We start from the raw sequence: 16,480 nt of genomic DNA on the forward strand, positions 1-16,480 counted from the left end.
TCGTTGGACTTAGAAGTCCATCACCGCACTTGTTATTGTGAGTCTTTTCTCCATTACTGAACTTTTACAATATATCTAATGAGTCGTTGGACTTACAAGTCCATCGATGTTGTATGTATGCACATATATAAAGGACACCTCATGTCCTTAGTAAGATTTGAACGCTGCACCTAAGCTGTAACTGGCGTAGAATGACGTTATAACCACCATGTTGCAATTTTAGCCCGAGCACACACATATACATTCATAATGTTACCTAGTTTACGAGCTAGAAGAAGGACTACCCTTAGTAAGATTTTGAATTCTGCACCTACGTGGTGGCGCGCCATGTAAAGTTTTCACCACAGGACTGCAATTTTAGCCTTAGAAAACACATATACATGCATAATGTCACCTAGTGTACGAGCTCGAATAAGGAATGTCCTTAGTAAGATTTGAACTCTGCACCCAAGTGGTATAGCGTAAAGTTATAACTACTAGGCCCGCGATTTTGGTGTGCGTGCACCATATATGCATAACGTTACCTCTTGTACGAGCTAGAAGAGGGATTGCCGTTAGAAAGATTTGAACTCTACACCTAAGTGGTGCAGAGTAAAGTTATAACCACTAGACTGCAACTTTAGTCTGTGCAGACACATATACGTGCCTGAATCAATAGTAATTTTCATTGACTATGCATTTGGATTTTGCTGCAATGGAATACCTTTGTTGTTTTCGTGGCAGGGTTTATGTGCCGGAGGCATCATTTTGTTAACTACTCAAGGAAAGAGCTCTCGTCTCTTGGCATTTGACGAACAGCTCTTCTTCATTTATCTTCTGCCACCCATCATATTTAATGCCGGGTAAGTTGTTTTCCCCTCGACTTTGTAGTGACATGTAAATTTTAATGGGGTTGCTGCAGTTATTTGAGTTTGTTTACTGCATTGTTACGTACGGACTAAAGATGTCTACGTTATTGTCTACTGCTGTTATCGGACAATTGACAATTAGACAGAAAACGAGAAAATTTTCTCTATCGCAAGTTCTTTAGATGTTAAATTCTACGAGACTGACATCAGTATTTGACCTTTTATCAGTTTCCAGATGAAAAAGAAGCATTTTTTCAGGAATTTTATGGCCATTATATTGTTTGGCGCCCTCGGCACATTGATATCTTTCAGCGTCATATCGTTTGGTATGCCGTACTTTCTCATTCCTTCTCTTCGATCAACTTAAGAAAGATAATACCTTGCGTGAAGGGAGCTGAAGCGAGGTTCTTTTTTGCTTGTTCCAACGTTAAAACGAGCTGAAGTTGAGCTCTCATATTAACATTTTTGTGGTTTATTATTTTATTAATAGTTGTAGTGATCTTGGAGTAACTGGTAAAGTTGTTGTCACGTGACCATGAAGTTACGTGTTTAAGCCTTGGAAACAGCCTCTGGCAAAAATGCAAGGTAAGGCTGCGTACAATACATCCTTGTGGTGGGGCCCTTCCCCTGACCCTGCACGTAGCGGGAGCTTTAGTGCACTGAGCTGTCCTTTTTTTAGTTTTAGTGATCGTGGAGGGGGAGTTGATCTTAGGCTAGAGTTAATTGAAATCTGAATCGATAACAGAAGGCGCGAGCTAGCATTTGAATGACACATCCTTAACTCCGTATGAGAGAATCCAACAGATAACTCGGTATAACAGCATCTAGATAGCACCTTAAAGAAGTAGTTAAGAATTTCTAAGTTTACCTTATCCATATTTTTTCACAAGACATTGTCCTTTTCGTCAGAAATATTTCATGTTTCTTTAAAATGCTTCAACACAGTTTTAGAATGCAGTTTTTCACGTTTATAGATGAAGATCTTGAATGTGCTTGTAACTTGTAAAATACATCCAGTTCTGTCATCGAAAGGTACTTTCAGTTAGGTGCTTTACTTCAAGCTGTTATCATCAGCGATACTGTATTTATCGTTCTCAAAAGTACTAAAAGAACGAAGAAGATCAAGGTTACTGTATTTGATATTCGAAATGTAGAAGCCAAAAAGAATTTACTAGTTATCAGGTTTTACCGATGGATCATTTAGTCCTTCTTCGTTAAGAAGTTCTCTGTTTGTTGTTTTTGTTTTTACACGAGATATCTCTCTTGGTCACGCTAACTTGAAAATTTTTTAGGCGCGAAGGAGTTATTGGGAAAGCTTGATATTGGCTTTCTGGAACTACGAGATTATCTCGGTACTACTCTTTCCTCTTCTTCAGATTGCAGTTGATGTTTCCGGTTATCAATTGGAGATGTTATAATTTTGGTTGTTACAATAAGGCCTCATTTGCCGTAGAGTAAGCAAACGAGAAAATGACTAATATGACGATAAGGCGCAAACTATTGTGTTTTATGCATATATATATAGGTTGTAGTATCTCGTTAACACAAGGAAAGCTTCTATGCAGTGGTAAAAAAAGTTTCGAAAGATATTTAAGTTATGAGTTCGACTTTCGCCTGTAATTTCTTAGTATTTTCTTGATTCCGTTATTTCTCATCCTTACGGAGGACATGACCCTTGATAGGAAGGTGTGGAGGGCGGGGATTATGATAGAGGATTAGTAGGTAGGAGTACATCCGTAAAAGTAGGGAAGAGTGCTTTGTTTGTATCTGTGACTGTAGTTTCTTGTTCGTGGTTTTTTTTGGTGATGTTAATGATTTCGAATAGCTAGTTTATAGCTAAGTTGCTCAGACTCTCCAAAAAATGTTGCCGTACCCTTGTTGGATCCTTAAAAATGTACTACTTTTGAAGGATCCGATACACAACCGATGACATTTATGAAGAGTCTGAGCAACATTGGTTTATAGTATCACCTTGTGGGTGTCTTGTTTCCTTAATTATCTAGCGGTGTGGTATCACTTTTTATTGTTTGCTTTTATGTCTTTTGTTCGTTATACTGTTATCTGAGGTAGTGCCCCCCAACCCCGACCCCACCTTGTTGGCATACACTGGGTATGTTGTCGTCGTCGTCGTTGTTATCTGTCATCCTGTCTCCACCTCTGCCACTGTGGTACCATAACCTTGTGAGAGTATTTTCGTAGTCTGGATTTGAGTGCGTAAGAACTTATTGCTCGGACTCTTCAAAAATGTCAACAGGTGCATGTCGGATCCTCCAAAAGCAATGCCTTTTTGGAGGATTCAACACGAGTGTGACAACATTTTTGAAGAGTTCGAGCAACATAACCTAAGAACCAATCCTCATGTAATAATTTGATTTAATAATCTCATGTAAATTTTGACCTCTTATCTTCTGATGATTTCAAATACTTTTTGTTGTAGCGATCGGAGCAATTTTTTCAGCAACGGACTCCGTTTGCACCTTGCAGGTATGGATTTCCTCCAAACGCTGCTGCCGCGTTCTGTTGTAAAATGAATAATTATTGAGATATCGACCTGTGTGAACTGAATGTTTCGAGTTTAATTCTCAGGTGCTTAATCAGGACGAGACGCCTCTACTCTACAGTCTAGTCTTCGGGGAGGGAGTAGTAAATGATGCAACGGCCGTGGTCCTCTTTAATGCGATCCAAAAGTTGGACCTCTCTCACATCAACTCACGGGTTGCCTTGTCGTTCGCTGGAAGTTTTCTTTACCTGTTTCTCGCGAGCACTTTCCTGGGAGTTTCGGTAAGTGGCACGCTTCCTTGATTCAAGTTTTATCCGCGTTTGCCAATGTTGTCTACCTTTGTCCTCTAGGAATTTGGCCTGTGTTTCAGAGCCAGTGTCTCTGACTCTACTTTTGGAACAACTAATAATCGTTGCCTTCATATACTAATTCCTCATCGACGAGCTAATCAGACACGAACCCCTCCTGGGAGGACTTTCTTTCTCATCGGCAGCCTACGGGGTACTAACAGCCATTTCACGCTGTTGTGTTCACCACCAACGATAACACCACTTATTATCCGATTTGCATGTGTTAAGCATGCCACCGGTGTTCATCCTGTACCAAGATTGAGGTCTCCATAAGATTTATAGTTGCATTACTTATAGCTTCCTTCGTTCGGCTCCACAACTTTGTGGAAATGGATCCCGTCTTTTCAGCGATGGCCAAACAGCTGACTTGTTTTAACCTTTTTGTACAAAGATGGCCAAACGCTTGTTTTAACTAATCTGTTAAGCAATGTTGTTAGAACTAGGCCAGTTTTCTGGTTTTTTTCATACTCGCTCGTTTGGTCAGATTATGCGAACCATCTACCATTATTTACGACATCTTGCTCTCGAATGCAGGTTGGATTGCTAAGCGCGTACCTTATAAAAAAGATATATCTTGGCAGGTGTGTTTGTCGTTATTCCATTTTTCTTTCTTCTGTCGTATTACTATATGTCTTTTGTCTCACGCCAGTTATTAATTCATCTGATTTTCTTCAACGCACATCGCCATTCTAGTCCTTGACTTACCTGTCGAAACAAGAATAAACTGATTACAAAGCTAGGAAAATTCGCAGTTACTGAATGACATAAACTACTTTAGGAGTTTTTTTCTCGACATACTGGCTCTCAACAGCAAATCCTTTTTTTCTTATCATTGTTGTTTCCTACTTACGATAAACTTAGTATAATCAGTGATATCGATGAAGTTTTAATTCCTCAAAAGCTTCACTTTCCCTCGGAATTTATACAAAATTTTCTGATTATGCCGATCATTAGGGGACTAACTATTCAAGTTAGTTAGTCTCCGCGAGGAATCTTGACTCTATGTAGGATTACTGAAATTTGGCCTATTATATAGCTGATTCAGGAAAAGACTTTAACGAGAATTTTGGATGTTGATACTCTGTTTTCGTTGTGCATCAACGAGTATATCTATATGTACTCGGCATTTGTAACTCTAGAAGCCGTACATTCCACTTGCAGGCACTCAACTGATCGTGAAGTTGCCCTCATGATTCTCATGGCTTACCTTTCGTATGTAATGGCAGCAGTAAGTTTCTGTACGATGTGAACACCTCTAACGCGATGTAGTTTGTGTAATTATTGATCGTGATAATTGTCCATGCCTTTCAGATGTTTGACTTAAGCGGAATTCTTACAGTATTTTTCTGCGGGATTGTCATGTCACACTATACCTGGCATAATGTGACGACCAATTCTAAAGTGACTACAAGGTACGTTTACTCAGAAAGTCTCGAAGCAGCTATCTATGGGGTTTCTTAGTTTAACTAATTTTACTTTTTTCGTAGACATGCTTTTGCGACACTGTCATTTATTGCAGAGATTTTCATTTTCCTTTATGTTGGTATGGATGCTTTAGATATCGAGAAATGGAGATTCGTGAAAGACAGGTAAGATTCCAATATCCATTTCATAAAATGTGTCCCCGAGTTCCATTAATTCTCGTGTTGTGGATTTTCTGTTCCATAGTCCCGGAAAATCTGTTGGAGCAAGCGCTGCGCTGTTTAGCCTAGTCCTGGTTGGAAGGGCATGCTTCGTGTTCCCGTTGTCATTTTTATCCAATTGCTTGAAGCGATCTGAGCACGACAAGTTTGGTCTTAGACAACAGGTGATATCTCAGTTTCTGTCCTAGTCTCTCGCAGCCAGTGTATAGCTAAATCTTCTCAGAAGAATAATAATAATTCATCAACTTCACAGATTACGATATGGTGGGCTGGTTTAATGCGCGGATCCGTCTCCATGGCATTGGCTTATAACCAGGTCGATATTTGAACTTATCTGCTCTTCTTCTGAAATATGTACAGCGCATGCGTCCCTTTGAGGACATCCGATAAAATTTGATACAAAAAACAGCCGAGGGTCTACCTGAAACAACCTCTCGACCCCACAAAGGCCGGAGGGGGTAAGGTCTGCGGACATCCTACCCTCCCCAAATCCCACTTGTTGGATTACACTGGATATGTGTTAGGATACGGAACTTGAAAACATACTTTGTTCGTTAAATAAGATCAGCGAAAACCTCTGCTGCTATGTGCTCGTTTGCCCCTTTCTCGCAAAGGCTTTTTCATAGAGAATGCATTGCGTTAATTGAAGCGTGATTCGTGGTGTGCAGTTTACGAGGTTTGGCCACACGCAACTTCCAGGGAATGCAGTTATGATCACCAGCACAATTACAATCGTCCTCTTCAGTACTGTGGTAAGCAACATTGAGCTTGGATGTCCCTTCTCGTTTGTTTTGATGTGTCGTAGCTTCTCGGATGTTGGAACCATATATGGCCGATTCCCCTTCTTAGTCGTTTTTGATTCACTGGTGTTGACGGTACTGGTAAAGTTGCTGCCGTGTGACCAGGAGGTCACGGGTTTGAGCCTTGGAAACAGCCTCTGGTAGAAATGCAAGGTAAGGCTGCATACAATACACCCTTGTGGTGGGGCCCTTTCCTAGACTCTGCGCATAGCGGGAGCTTTGTGCATCGGGCTGCCCTTTTTTGATGTTGACGGTAAATTTATTCAATATACTGGATCCAAGTATGCTGTTAAAGAGTTTGAAATCATGAAAATAGATAGCGAGTGCCTGATAGGATTGATCATACATTACTACATTACTTTACTTCCACTCGACACCTATCATAATGATAAACGACTCAGCTAAATCTAACCGTTTTGACCTCTTTTAGGTGTTTGGATTGATAACCAAGCCACTTGTAAGGTTCTTGTTACCTCCATCGCAAAGTTTCAACAACAGCCTGATCTCTTCCAAACAATCGCTTGCACGCCAACTACTCATCGACAGGCAAGAACCCGAAGGTGAGATGGGAAATGTTGATTTCCGTCGACTAGACAGTTTGAGCATGCTACTGAAGAAAACTTCCCTCACTATCCATAACTATTGGAGGATGTTTGACGATGGTTTTATGCGGCCTCTCTTCGGAGGAAGGGGATTTGTACCCGGTGCACCAGAGTTATCCAAAGGAGGGTGTGATCAATATTGACAGTGTTAAGAGTAGAGTTTCTTGAGTTGCAAATTTTAGTGTTTAAATTCTTTAACAATTCTCAAGGGGTGTCCTCTTGGCCAATGTCGAAATTATTTTTTATGCATAAATGCTAAACGATGAATCCCCCTGGCTTATTGTGTGTTTACCATTTATACTTTGAATCCCTTTCGTGAAAATTCTGGCCCCGCCACCGACTGTCATATTGTACATAATCATCCATTGTACCTCATTGGTTACTTACTTACATGCTTGTATTTGTATAGTTGTATAAGCACAATATTTAATGTGAAATTATGACTTTACATAATATAATGTCACCTTTCTATAATCAGGAAAAATCTAACAATAAAATTTCTCTTTTATTCTTGATGAAATAATTTACAGTCATACAAATATTCAAGGACCGTTTTAGACCACAAACTTTAAAAGTCAATTCTTTTTTTCTTAACGTGTCAAGTCAAAGGATGAAGATTCTACTAATCTTTTGAAAAGAACAATAACATACGCAACATAATACGATAAAACATAAATGAAGTTTGTAAAGGATAGATGCACACTCCACACGGACCTTACTCCTCTCTCGAGCAAAGATAGAAAAATTGTTTCCGATAAGACCCTCGGCTCAAGAAAAAACATTTATTAAATGAAATTGGTGTAATGAATTTCATTAGTAGTATTAGTTTATTGTACACTATTAATATTATAGTAAAAGTAAATAAAAATGGAAGAACAAATGTGGGCGTTTGGTCTAGTGGTATGATTCTCGCTTTGGGTGCGAGAGGTCCCGAGTTCGATTCTCGGAACGCCCCTTTTTAAATTTTGCCCACGCAATTGTAGACTCGATCATATTTTTGTCTCATCTTTTTTTTTTTCGGACAAACAACATGAATACCACAGTTTTAAACTTAATTATAGAAAATCTGACATTTTACATAATTTTTGAAAATCTCAATTGTCGATCTGTCGAGATACATAATTACTGAAAATTTTAATTCTCGATTTGTCGAAATACATAATTAGCTCCCGATATATTATTTTCTTGGTAAAGATACATAATTAGTTTTTTATATTTTATTTTGCTCTGTAAAGATACATATTAGCTTTCAATATATTTTTTTTTTCCAATTTCGAGTCTGTCGAGATACATAATTAGCTCCTGGTTATTTATGAGCTTACAAAAATGAAAGTGCTAAACTAATACAATTTTCCCTCCAAAAAGCTGGCGCTTTTATATTCTTTTAGTCTCCTCCATTTCTCCTCGAAAAAACCATTCCGCCATTAACAAAAATCTCACAATTATTCCAATTTTCAACAATCAGGTGATTAATTTCCCCTTCTATTTTCTACTATATATATCGTTCTAAAATTCGGATATTGATATGATAAATAAATAAATAAATAAATGGTTCCTTGTAAAATAATTAGAAGTTTCAAGATGATCATATGTGTATATGTTTGTGTGTATTTGCTACTTGTACTGTTGATTTTGCAGAAAAAATTATCAAAATTAGATTTTGCAGGAAAAATTATTAAAATTAGATTTTGCAGGAAAAATGATCAAAATTAGATTTTGCAGGAGAAATTATCAAAATTAGATTTTGCAGGAGAAATGATCAAAATTAGATTTTGCAGGAAAAATGATGAAAATTAGATTTTGCAGGAAAAATGATGAAAATTAGATTTTGCTGGAAAATGATGAAAATTAGATTTTGCAGGAAAAAATATCAAAATTAGAATTTGCATGAAAAATCATGTGTGTAACTAAAATTGATTAGTTAGCAATATGCAACTTAGATAGTTCATAGTACAGGAAAAAATATCAAAATTAGAGTTTGCATGAAAAATCATGTGTATAACTAAAATTGATTAGTTAGCAATATGCAACTTAGATAGTTCATAGTAATACTCTGTAAGTGTTTGTTTCTTTTATTATCTAGTGTTGTTTGTTTTTATGTTCTCTGTTTGGTATATTGTTATTTGTCATGAGTCGAGGGTCTATCAGAGACAGCCTCTCTACTTCATCTGATGTAGTGGTATGGACTGCGTACACTTTACCCTTTCTAGACCCCACTTTGTGGGAATACACTCGCTATGTTGTTGTTGTCTTGTTTCTCTGCTTGGTATACTGTTATTTGTCATGAACTGGGAATCTATCTGAAACAGCCTCTCTACTTCATGTGAGGTAGTGGGGTATGGACTGCGTACACTTTACCCTTTCCATATTTTTCTAGCCGTGGTGGATAGAGTTACGTAGTACACGTTGCTAGTGGGGTGTGATAGTACCGGGTTTGAGCTCTGCAAATCTGATTATAATGAAGATAAATGCCTCATGGTAAAATAATTAGAAAGTTTCATGATGATATTATGTGTATATGTTTGTGTGTTTTCTACTTCTGCTGTTGATTTTGCAGGAAAAATTATCAAAATTAGATTTTCGTTGAGGTTGATCTAATACATTGCTCTTTGAATGATATGCAAGGAATTTCAAATGGATCAGTACTGTTAGGATATTAGGCTAGGAGTTTCAAAGGGATTGACACTGTCTTTCTTCAATTGATTCTGTTTCATTAGGCATAAAGGTTTTGGCTTTTTGGGTAAAATGATTAGCTAGTAATATGCAACTTAGATAGTTCATAGTATTACTCTATGGGTGTCTTGTTTCTTGTATTGTTCGATTGTGTGTTTTTATATTTTTTGTTTGTTATATTGGTGTCTGTCCTGATCCGGGAGTCTATCGGAAACAGTCTCTCTATTTCATCTGAGGTAGTGGGGTATGGAGTGGGTACACTTTACCATCCCTAGACCCCACTCTGTGGGAATACACTGGGTATGATGTTGTTGTCGTCTTGTTTCTTTATTATCTTGTGGCGTGTTACCATATTTTGTTGTTTGTTTTTATGTTCTCTACTTGGTATATTGTTATTTGTCATGAGCCGGGGGTTTATCGAAAACAACCTCTCTACTTCATTTGAGGTAGTGGTTTGGAATGCGTACACTTTACCCTTTCCAGACCTCACTTTGTGGGAATACAATGGGTATGCTGTTGTTGTTGTTGTAATATGCAGCTTCGAGCTTATTTATTGCTTGTGGTTGGAATCAACCTTTTACCATCCCGACGTTGTTGTTTCTGATGATCATGAATCATGCTTAAGAAAAATGTCCCTTAGTAAAACAGTTAAAATGTCAACATGATTGTCTGTGTATATGTTTTGTGAAATTTGCTATTTCTGCTGTTGATATGCTTACAAGTATATGTTTTGTATATTTAATATTCCTGCTGTTGATTTTGCAAGAGAAGTTAACAAAATTAGGTGTTTTTTGAGGTTGATATAATACATTGCTCCTTGAATGATAGCGTGCATCTTATGGACAATTTCGCTAGAGAGGAACAAACAAAGCTTGCTTTGAAGGGCAGAGAACGAACATTTCTAGAATTAAGGATAGATGTTTACAAAATCTGTATTTCTGGACTAAAGGCAGCTTACAACGATCTATTAGATCGTGTCCTTAGGAATCGTGATGCAATCATATCCCATCTCAACTGGGCATGTATATTTCTAGTCTTTCACAGTTTTGGTTTGCATGTTCATAACGATACCATGAGCGCTTTAGGGCGTTCGCAAGATATGTTTTCAGATACCGCTATACAATTACAACCCGTTTTTGCTCAATGGATACAAAACATCCATGCTTTAGCACCTGGTTCAACAACAAGCACCAATTTAACTTGGTGTGTGTGTGTGTGATTTAGTGGCAGTGGGTGGCAAGGTGGCTTTGTTGCTATATCCTTCTTCCTCGCGTATCCACTAAATCCATATACTGGTTCTAACTATGCTGCTTTTTGTTTTATGGTTGTTTCTGTTTCTTTTCCTGTACCATCTCGGTACCTTTTAATAAAATATCTACGTTATCAAAAAAATTGATAGTCTTATGTAAGAGTTTAATAAATTCACATGCGATCTGCTCTATTTAGGTCATTTCATCAGAAAAGTACATGGTTTTGTGATCAGAGAGAAAAATGGAGTGCAATGATCAGTGAAGATTCATATTGCCTACCCCAACCTGCTTGGCATTGATGCGTATCGTGGTCAGAGAGAGCTAATAAAGGACAGAACCAAAGAAGGATGGACGCTGAGACTGCATATACGCTTCCCGTCTATGATACTCTTAACATTGATAGTCCTACGATCGGAAAGGAGAACCTAGATTTTCCTGCAATGAGTTTTGATATCCCTGATTGTGTTGAAAATGAGATTTCTTATTTGACAAATGAATGTGAGGAAGAAGTTGTCCTTGACAGTGACGATGAAAGAATGCACGGTACTGAAGTGGCAAGCGTCTCAAAGTTGAGATCATCTGATGACACAAGATATACAGAGCAGCTGGATAAGTGGAAAGTCTCACCGGTTTCTAAACAAACCTATGTGGGTAAGCATTTTTCTTACAAACATGACCTTTGACTCAATATCATTCTTATGATCATCCAACTAATGATATACAATTTTGTGGTCATTTACTCATTTGTAATCCTACTAAAGTTCTGTATCTAAAAACTATCTAGCTCAAAGTACTCCTGAATGCACTAGCTAAATACTCTAGAAGCTCTAACATTTTGAACGAGAACAACTTGCTGTATAGATTTACGTGCATCAACGCCATTGAAAATATTTTTTTTAGGCTGTAAATTGCTTAATGGAATGCCATCTTATTCTCACAATTATGGAAGATAACCATGTGTCTTTTAGATCAAAGCAAGAAGTGTAAACTAGGAAGCCTCTACGACAGATGCTAATAAACTACTGACTTGTCAGTGATATAAGGCGTAGTTCAATTCTCAGCTTGACCTGAGTAAAACATATCTGAAGCGTAGGTGTTGAAGTTGATCAGTAGCTATCAACGTAATTATGACGTAACTATTTCTTCATCTGCTGAGAAAGTCCTTCCAAATGTTAATAGCTTCCTTGATCTTCATCAGTGGCGGAGCCAGGATTTCCATTGAGGGGGTTCAGTGGTAAATATACAAACTAATCGAAGGCGGTTCAACATCTACTATATGTGCATAAAAATATTTTAACCATATAAAAATAGTATATAAACAGTATAATTTTCTGTCGAAGGGGGTTCGAATGAACCCCTGGAGCAAATGTAGCTCCGCCCCTGATCTTCATAACATCTTTCAATGCATATGTCATGAATTCTTTTTAATTGTGTATCTCCTATTTCAATTGCACCTTGAATCTTGTTTATATTTTTATTAGGTTGTCTAAGGAGGTCAAAGAATCTATTTAAATATATGGATTCAGCCAGAAGCACCCCAGATGTTCAGAAAACTAATCAACGGAAGCAGATTTCTGAGATCAATGGCGGAATATCTCCCCAAATAGATGATATCTGTGTTACTAAAAAACCAAGAGTTGAAGAGGATTGCTGTCGGGCTGCTGAAATAACCAAGGATGAAATATCTAAGGGAAATGTGGAAACGGAAGCCTTAACTGCTTATGGTGTGGATGGAGATAAAGATTTTCCACTTCATTCTTTTAACATAGAACTCCCCAAGTTAAGCAAAGTCGAGTCTCAAGTTCCGGAAGAGCTATCAGAAGCTAACGCTCTGGACTTCATTGACCACTTCCTATCAGTTTACAATGAAGATGCACTCAGTGAAGTCAAAGCTGGAGGAGTGAAGAAAATCGTATCACCTCCAATTTTCAGCCGCGGGGGACCTCAAAGATTGGCAAGCAGAGTGAATGTTCAAAATGCAGCGAAAAATTCTGGAGTTTTTGACTGGCCTGAGAGGCAAAGTGATAGTGCAAATGGTTCTTTTTCAAGACACCGAAAGATATTGACCTATCACAGAAAGAATTACGGACTGAAGAAACAAAAAGTATCAAGTGTCCAATCCAGTAAGGAGCCAACGGAAAGTACGACAGAATTAAATAAGGCGGAACCAAAGTTTCTAGTGGAAGGCCACATGAATGTTCAGTCCAACATCCTGAGGAAGTCGGATGAGCAGTTTGATATGGGGCCATTTGAGCAACAAGTTGATAATGACGGAAATCGATCAGATGTATTAGACACATATGATGTTGGCCTTGATACTCAACTGGCTGCTGAAGCTATGGAGTCTCTGCTACATGCCCCTCCTTTGAAAACTGATGCGGTTTGTGCCCCTCCCATTCCAAAAGCCAGCGTAGTTAAAGAAGGGGAATATCCTGAGAGAGCTATCTCAAGAGAATTTAACATTGACGATAGTTCACCAGAACCTACTTTATGTGGCTCAGCTGAAATAGAGTTATTGAGAGGAAAAACCAGACGGTTTTCTTCTGTTCTTCCTAGAACTAGACATCAAGTGTCTTCAAATTTTAGGAGCTTGGAGAGCCCAACAACAAACTATATTACAGAATCTAATATTCCGAAGAAAAGACGGACGCAATATGAGCTTGGCGAGTTAAATAACAATTTGTTCAAAGTGGCTGCTGTAAGAGGGCAAGTTCTCAAATCAGGTACCAACACATCAAGGAAAGCTAGAAAAGTTAGCATGAACAAACGAGGAGAAATTTGTCAAAGTGTAGCAGCCACGTTGAGTGGAGTGAAATTGGAAAACTGGGTCTCTAAAGGGAAAAGGACACAGAGAGGTGCGCGGCGGCTTTCAAATGGATCAAGCAATCTCTATCCTCCACTGATCCCTGCTGATCAGGGAAATGACTTTAATATTCCAGTTTTTAATGATAAGGCAGGGAGAAGACAACAATCTTTGGAGTTTAAAAGACAGAATCAGTCTTCATCCGAAAAGACTCAGTCAGGATTCTTGTCAATTCAGAGTGCAAGTAAACCTTATTCTTCAATGTGTAAATATTCGGTTACAAGTCAGAAGATGACGCCCATGGACGTCAAAAGAGTTGAATCTACTGATTCTGCCAAATTAAATGAAATGACTTCCATTTCCCCTAATCTTTTGATAAAAGGCGTTAAGTCTGACGTAGTGTCGAATAGAATCTCAGATTCATCATACTGTCTTAATGATCACAAGCAACGCAAGCAACACATTAGAAGTCTCTCTAAATCACTCCTTAGTCAAGAGCTTATTAGGTTAGGATATGTAGAGAGATTGCCTGATTTTCTGCCGAGAGGTTCACGACGACAAAAAGGTGCAGGTGACATTTGTGTCTTGTTCAGCCAAAGCCTGGATAGCAAATTAATCAAGCATCAGAAAAAGGTACTGTTCCCCATTATCTGAAATATCTTCGACTTTCAATTGACAAAATGCCTGGCAATGATTTGAGTTTTTTCCAATTGCCCTTGAATGCAGATTTTAGCAAGACTGGGATTTAAATCCACGTCAGATTGTTCTGATGCCACACACTTTGTCACTGACAGTTTTGTTAGAAGTAGGAATATGCTAGAAGCCATTGCCTGTGGAAAACCAATTGTAACACATTTGTGGCTTGAGCGCTGTGGAAGAGCAAGCTGTTTTGTTGATGAGAAAAATTATATCTTAAGAGACGCCAAAAAGGAAAAGGAAATTGGTTTTAATATGCCTGCTTCACTTGCTCATGCTAGAAAGCATCCCCTTCTAGAGGTATATGTATATAATTGTGTATATAGTTTAAGTTGCTTACGAGAGTACACTTTTAGTTACTTAATAGAGGAATATTCAGGCTATCATAACATTCATTTTTTTTTTTCGTCTGAATTAACAGGGTCGAAGAGTCATTATTACTCCAAGCGCGAAACCTAATAGAGATACCCTTCTAACCTTGGTAAAGGCAGTGCATGGTGAGGTACACTATCATGGCATTTATTTGCTTCCTTTTTAATGTTGTTTTCATTTCTACTCTTGATGTGTGACAGATTTACAAGGCATAAACATCATCCAAAGATTGTAAATTACTTTTTATATGTATTATTGAAAATATTATAACAAATTTATATCAGTAGTTAAGGGTTTTTCTTTTTAATCTTTTCAGGTGGTGGACGAATCTAATAGTAAAATCACTTGTGATGATCTGTTAATTCTTTCCTGCGAAGAAGATTACAAAATATGCATTCCATATCTGGAAAAAGGTATGATTTCATTCTCTCTTTTTCGCCCTTCTGGCATTTGCTTTCTTGGGATTGATGGCAGTAAGTATCATTACTGCAGGAATTCTTGTTTATAGTTCCGAGCTCTTGCTTAATGGGATTGTCATCCAGAAACTGGAGTACAATAGGTATTTATATCTAAAAGAAAACGGCATTCTCCATGTGTTTTCTCTTTACTCTTTAGTGTCGAAATTACCATAGTGCTTTGTGTTCTTCTATTATGGGCAGCAATATTTTGCATAACCAGCCCGCAATACATCTGCATGAAATGCAAGCTTGCTTTCTGTGTGCGAAGCGGTTGAAATGTCTGAATTCTTAGTGTTGAGCAATTGATCATGTTATTAAAACTGTTGTAGACATCTTCTATCATGACACTCCGTGGCTGCTGTTTAAGTAACTTTTGCAAAATTGGCTTCGGTGCTACAACACAAGCTCTTCTTTACAACCTGACAAGACCTGTGAACAATTTAACAAAATTGGAGAATGAAGATTGTACTGAAGTTATGACAACCTTGTCATAACTTGTTTTAAGTGTGATTTTCATTCCAGGCATGTAGAGCTGATGCTGTTTTTGCACAATTTCCTTAAATTTGTGCAGAAGTTAAACATCGGACATGAAATGATCTGATTTCTGCAAATCACCCCTACTTTTGATTTCTACTGGACATGATTTCAAAGTTCCTAATTTGCACTAGCAACACTGATGCAAAAGATTGTTATATCTTTATATTGTTATACTTAAACCGTTTGGACATTTGGACTCGTTGTTCTAGGGTCATTTCGAGTCATCTGCACTTTATTTGGCTTTTGTACCATCTATATGAGAATGCCTAACTGGTTAACTTCCGTTGTTGTTGTTTCAAGTACAGGCATCAGCTTTTCACAAAGTTCCATGACAATCTGTAAAGAATGAAAGACAGTCCTATATTGACAAGGATGAGTTTTTTCATGAAGAAAGCTTCGTGCCCAACTGCTTGTATATCGGTTGAAAGACGGTACTAGACAAAGGTATTGTCTGACTATATTGGTATAGTAACTAAGTTCTCATAGATTTCGAGAAAAATTGTTGATCATCTTGCCTATTCCCTTGTATATTCACTTGGTTTGCTAATGGATCTTATTAACTTTTGAACAAATGTAAATGCACAATGTTCTTCTTTGTTTTTACTATGAAAATAATTTACGAAGGAAAATGATTAGATTGTTTTCTACCCCTTAATATATCTCACCCTCACATGCGTAAACTGACTCGGACATCACGGTTATCGAAATAAAAAAATGTCTCACCTTCATATTTCTACATTTGTTATTATATAGAATTTCCTCGGATCTCCATAAAACAGAATGATAAACTCAGGTGGAAGCACAAAAAGAAAAAGAGGGAAAAAGTAGAAAGGGGGAATCGAGTGCGAATTTCGGGCGCATCCCTGCAACCGTGGGTTAACACTCATCGAAAGTCACCAAAAATGTCTCGTTCACGTTGTTTTGCCTGGGGCAGCCTGGTTGATTATC

The 16,480-nt window shown here is 37.9% G+C and overlaps 2 protein-coding genes and 1 non-coding gene across 3 annotated transcripts; all 3 read left to right on the forward strand.

Annotated features, from left to right (window-relative positions):
* Nucleotides 1-723: 723 nt before the first annotated feature.
* LOC107873702 (sodium/hydrogen exchanger 3) lies at nucleotides 724-7,127 on the forward strand (the record flags this gene model as incomplete). The annotated part of the gene is given in 13 exon segments (XM_047413384.1): nucleotides 724-842; nucleotides 1,077-1,174; nucleotides 2,141-2,200; nucleotides 3,286-3,332; nucleotides 3,435-3,629; nucleotides 4,233-4,279; nucleotides 4,860-4,926; nucleotides 5,010-5,110; nucleotides 5,186-5,287; nucleotides 5,367-5,505; nucleotides 5,595-5,657; nucleotides 6,010-6,093; nucleotides 6,572-7,127. Coding segments are annotated over 13 exon segments (1,437 nt in total), but the record flags the coding sequence as incomplete, so codon positions are not given.
* Nucleotides 7,128-7,626: 499 nt separating this feature from the next.
* On the forward strand, nucleotides 7,627-7,698 carry TRNAP-UGG. The gene has a single exon. It is a non-coding gene; the product is annotated as a tRNA-Pro (tRNA).
* A 388-nt stretch (nucleotides 7,699-8,086) lies between these two features.
* Nucleotides 8,087-16,135, forward strand: LOC107875181. The gene is made up of 8 exons (XM_016721786.2): nucleotides 8,087-8,208; nucleotides 10,863-11,317; nucleotides 12,148-14,102; nucleotides 14,196-14,465; nucleotides 14,587-14,667; nucleotides 14,854-14,950; nucleotides 15,030-15,096; nucleotides 15,838-16,135. Exons 2-8 carry the CDS (start codon nucleotides 11,014-11,016, stop codon nucleotides 15,872-15,874), a joined length of 2,811 nt encoding a protein of 936 aa, XP_016577272.2. The 5' UTR covers nucleotides 8,087-8,208; nucleotides 10,863-11,013; the 3' UTR covers nucleotides 15,875-16,135.
* Nucleotides 16,136-16,480: the final 345 nt, after the last annotated feature.

The sequence above is a fragment of the Capsicum annuum genome, chromosome 6, assembly GCF_002878395.1.
Source record: "Capsicum annuum cultivar UCD-10X-F1 chromosome 6, UCD10Xv1.1, whole genome shotgun sequence".
NCBI classification, from domain to species: Eukaryota; Viridiplantae; Streptophyta; class Magnoliopsida; order Solanales; family Solanaceae; genus Capsicum; species Capsicum annuum.

Coding starts and splice junctions, on each gene's coding strand:
- LOC107875181 (XM_016721786.2), top strand. CDS start 11,014: ATGGACGCTGAGACTGCATATACGCTTCCCGTCTATGATACTCTTAAC. Junction 11,318..12,147: donor TTCTAAACAAACCTATGTGG/GTAAGCATTTTT, acceptor TATTTTTATTAG/GTTGTCTAAGGAGGTCAAAG. Junction 15,097..15,837: donor CAGAAACTGGAGTACAATAG/GTATTTATATCT, acceptor TTTCAAGTACAG/GCATCAGCTTTTCACAAAGT.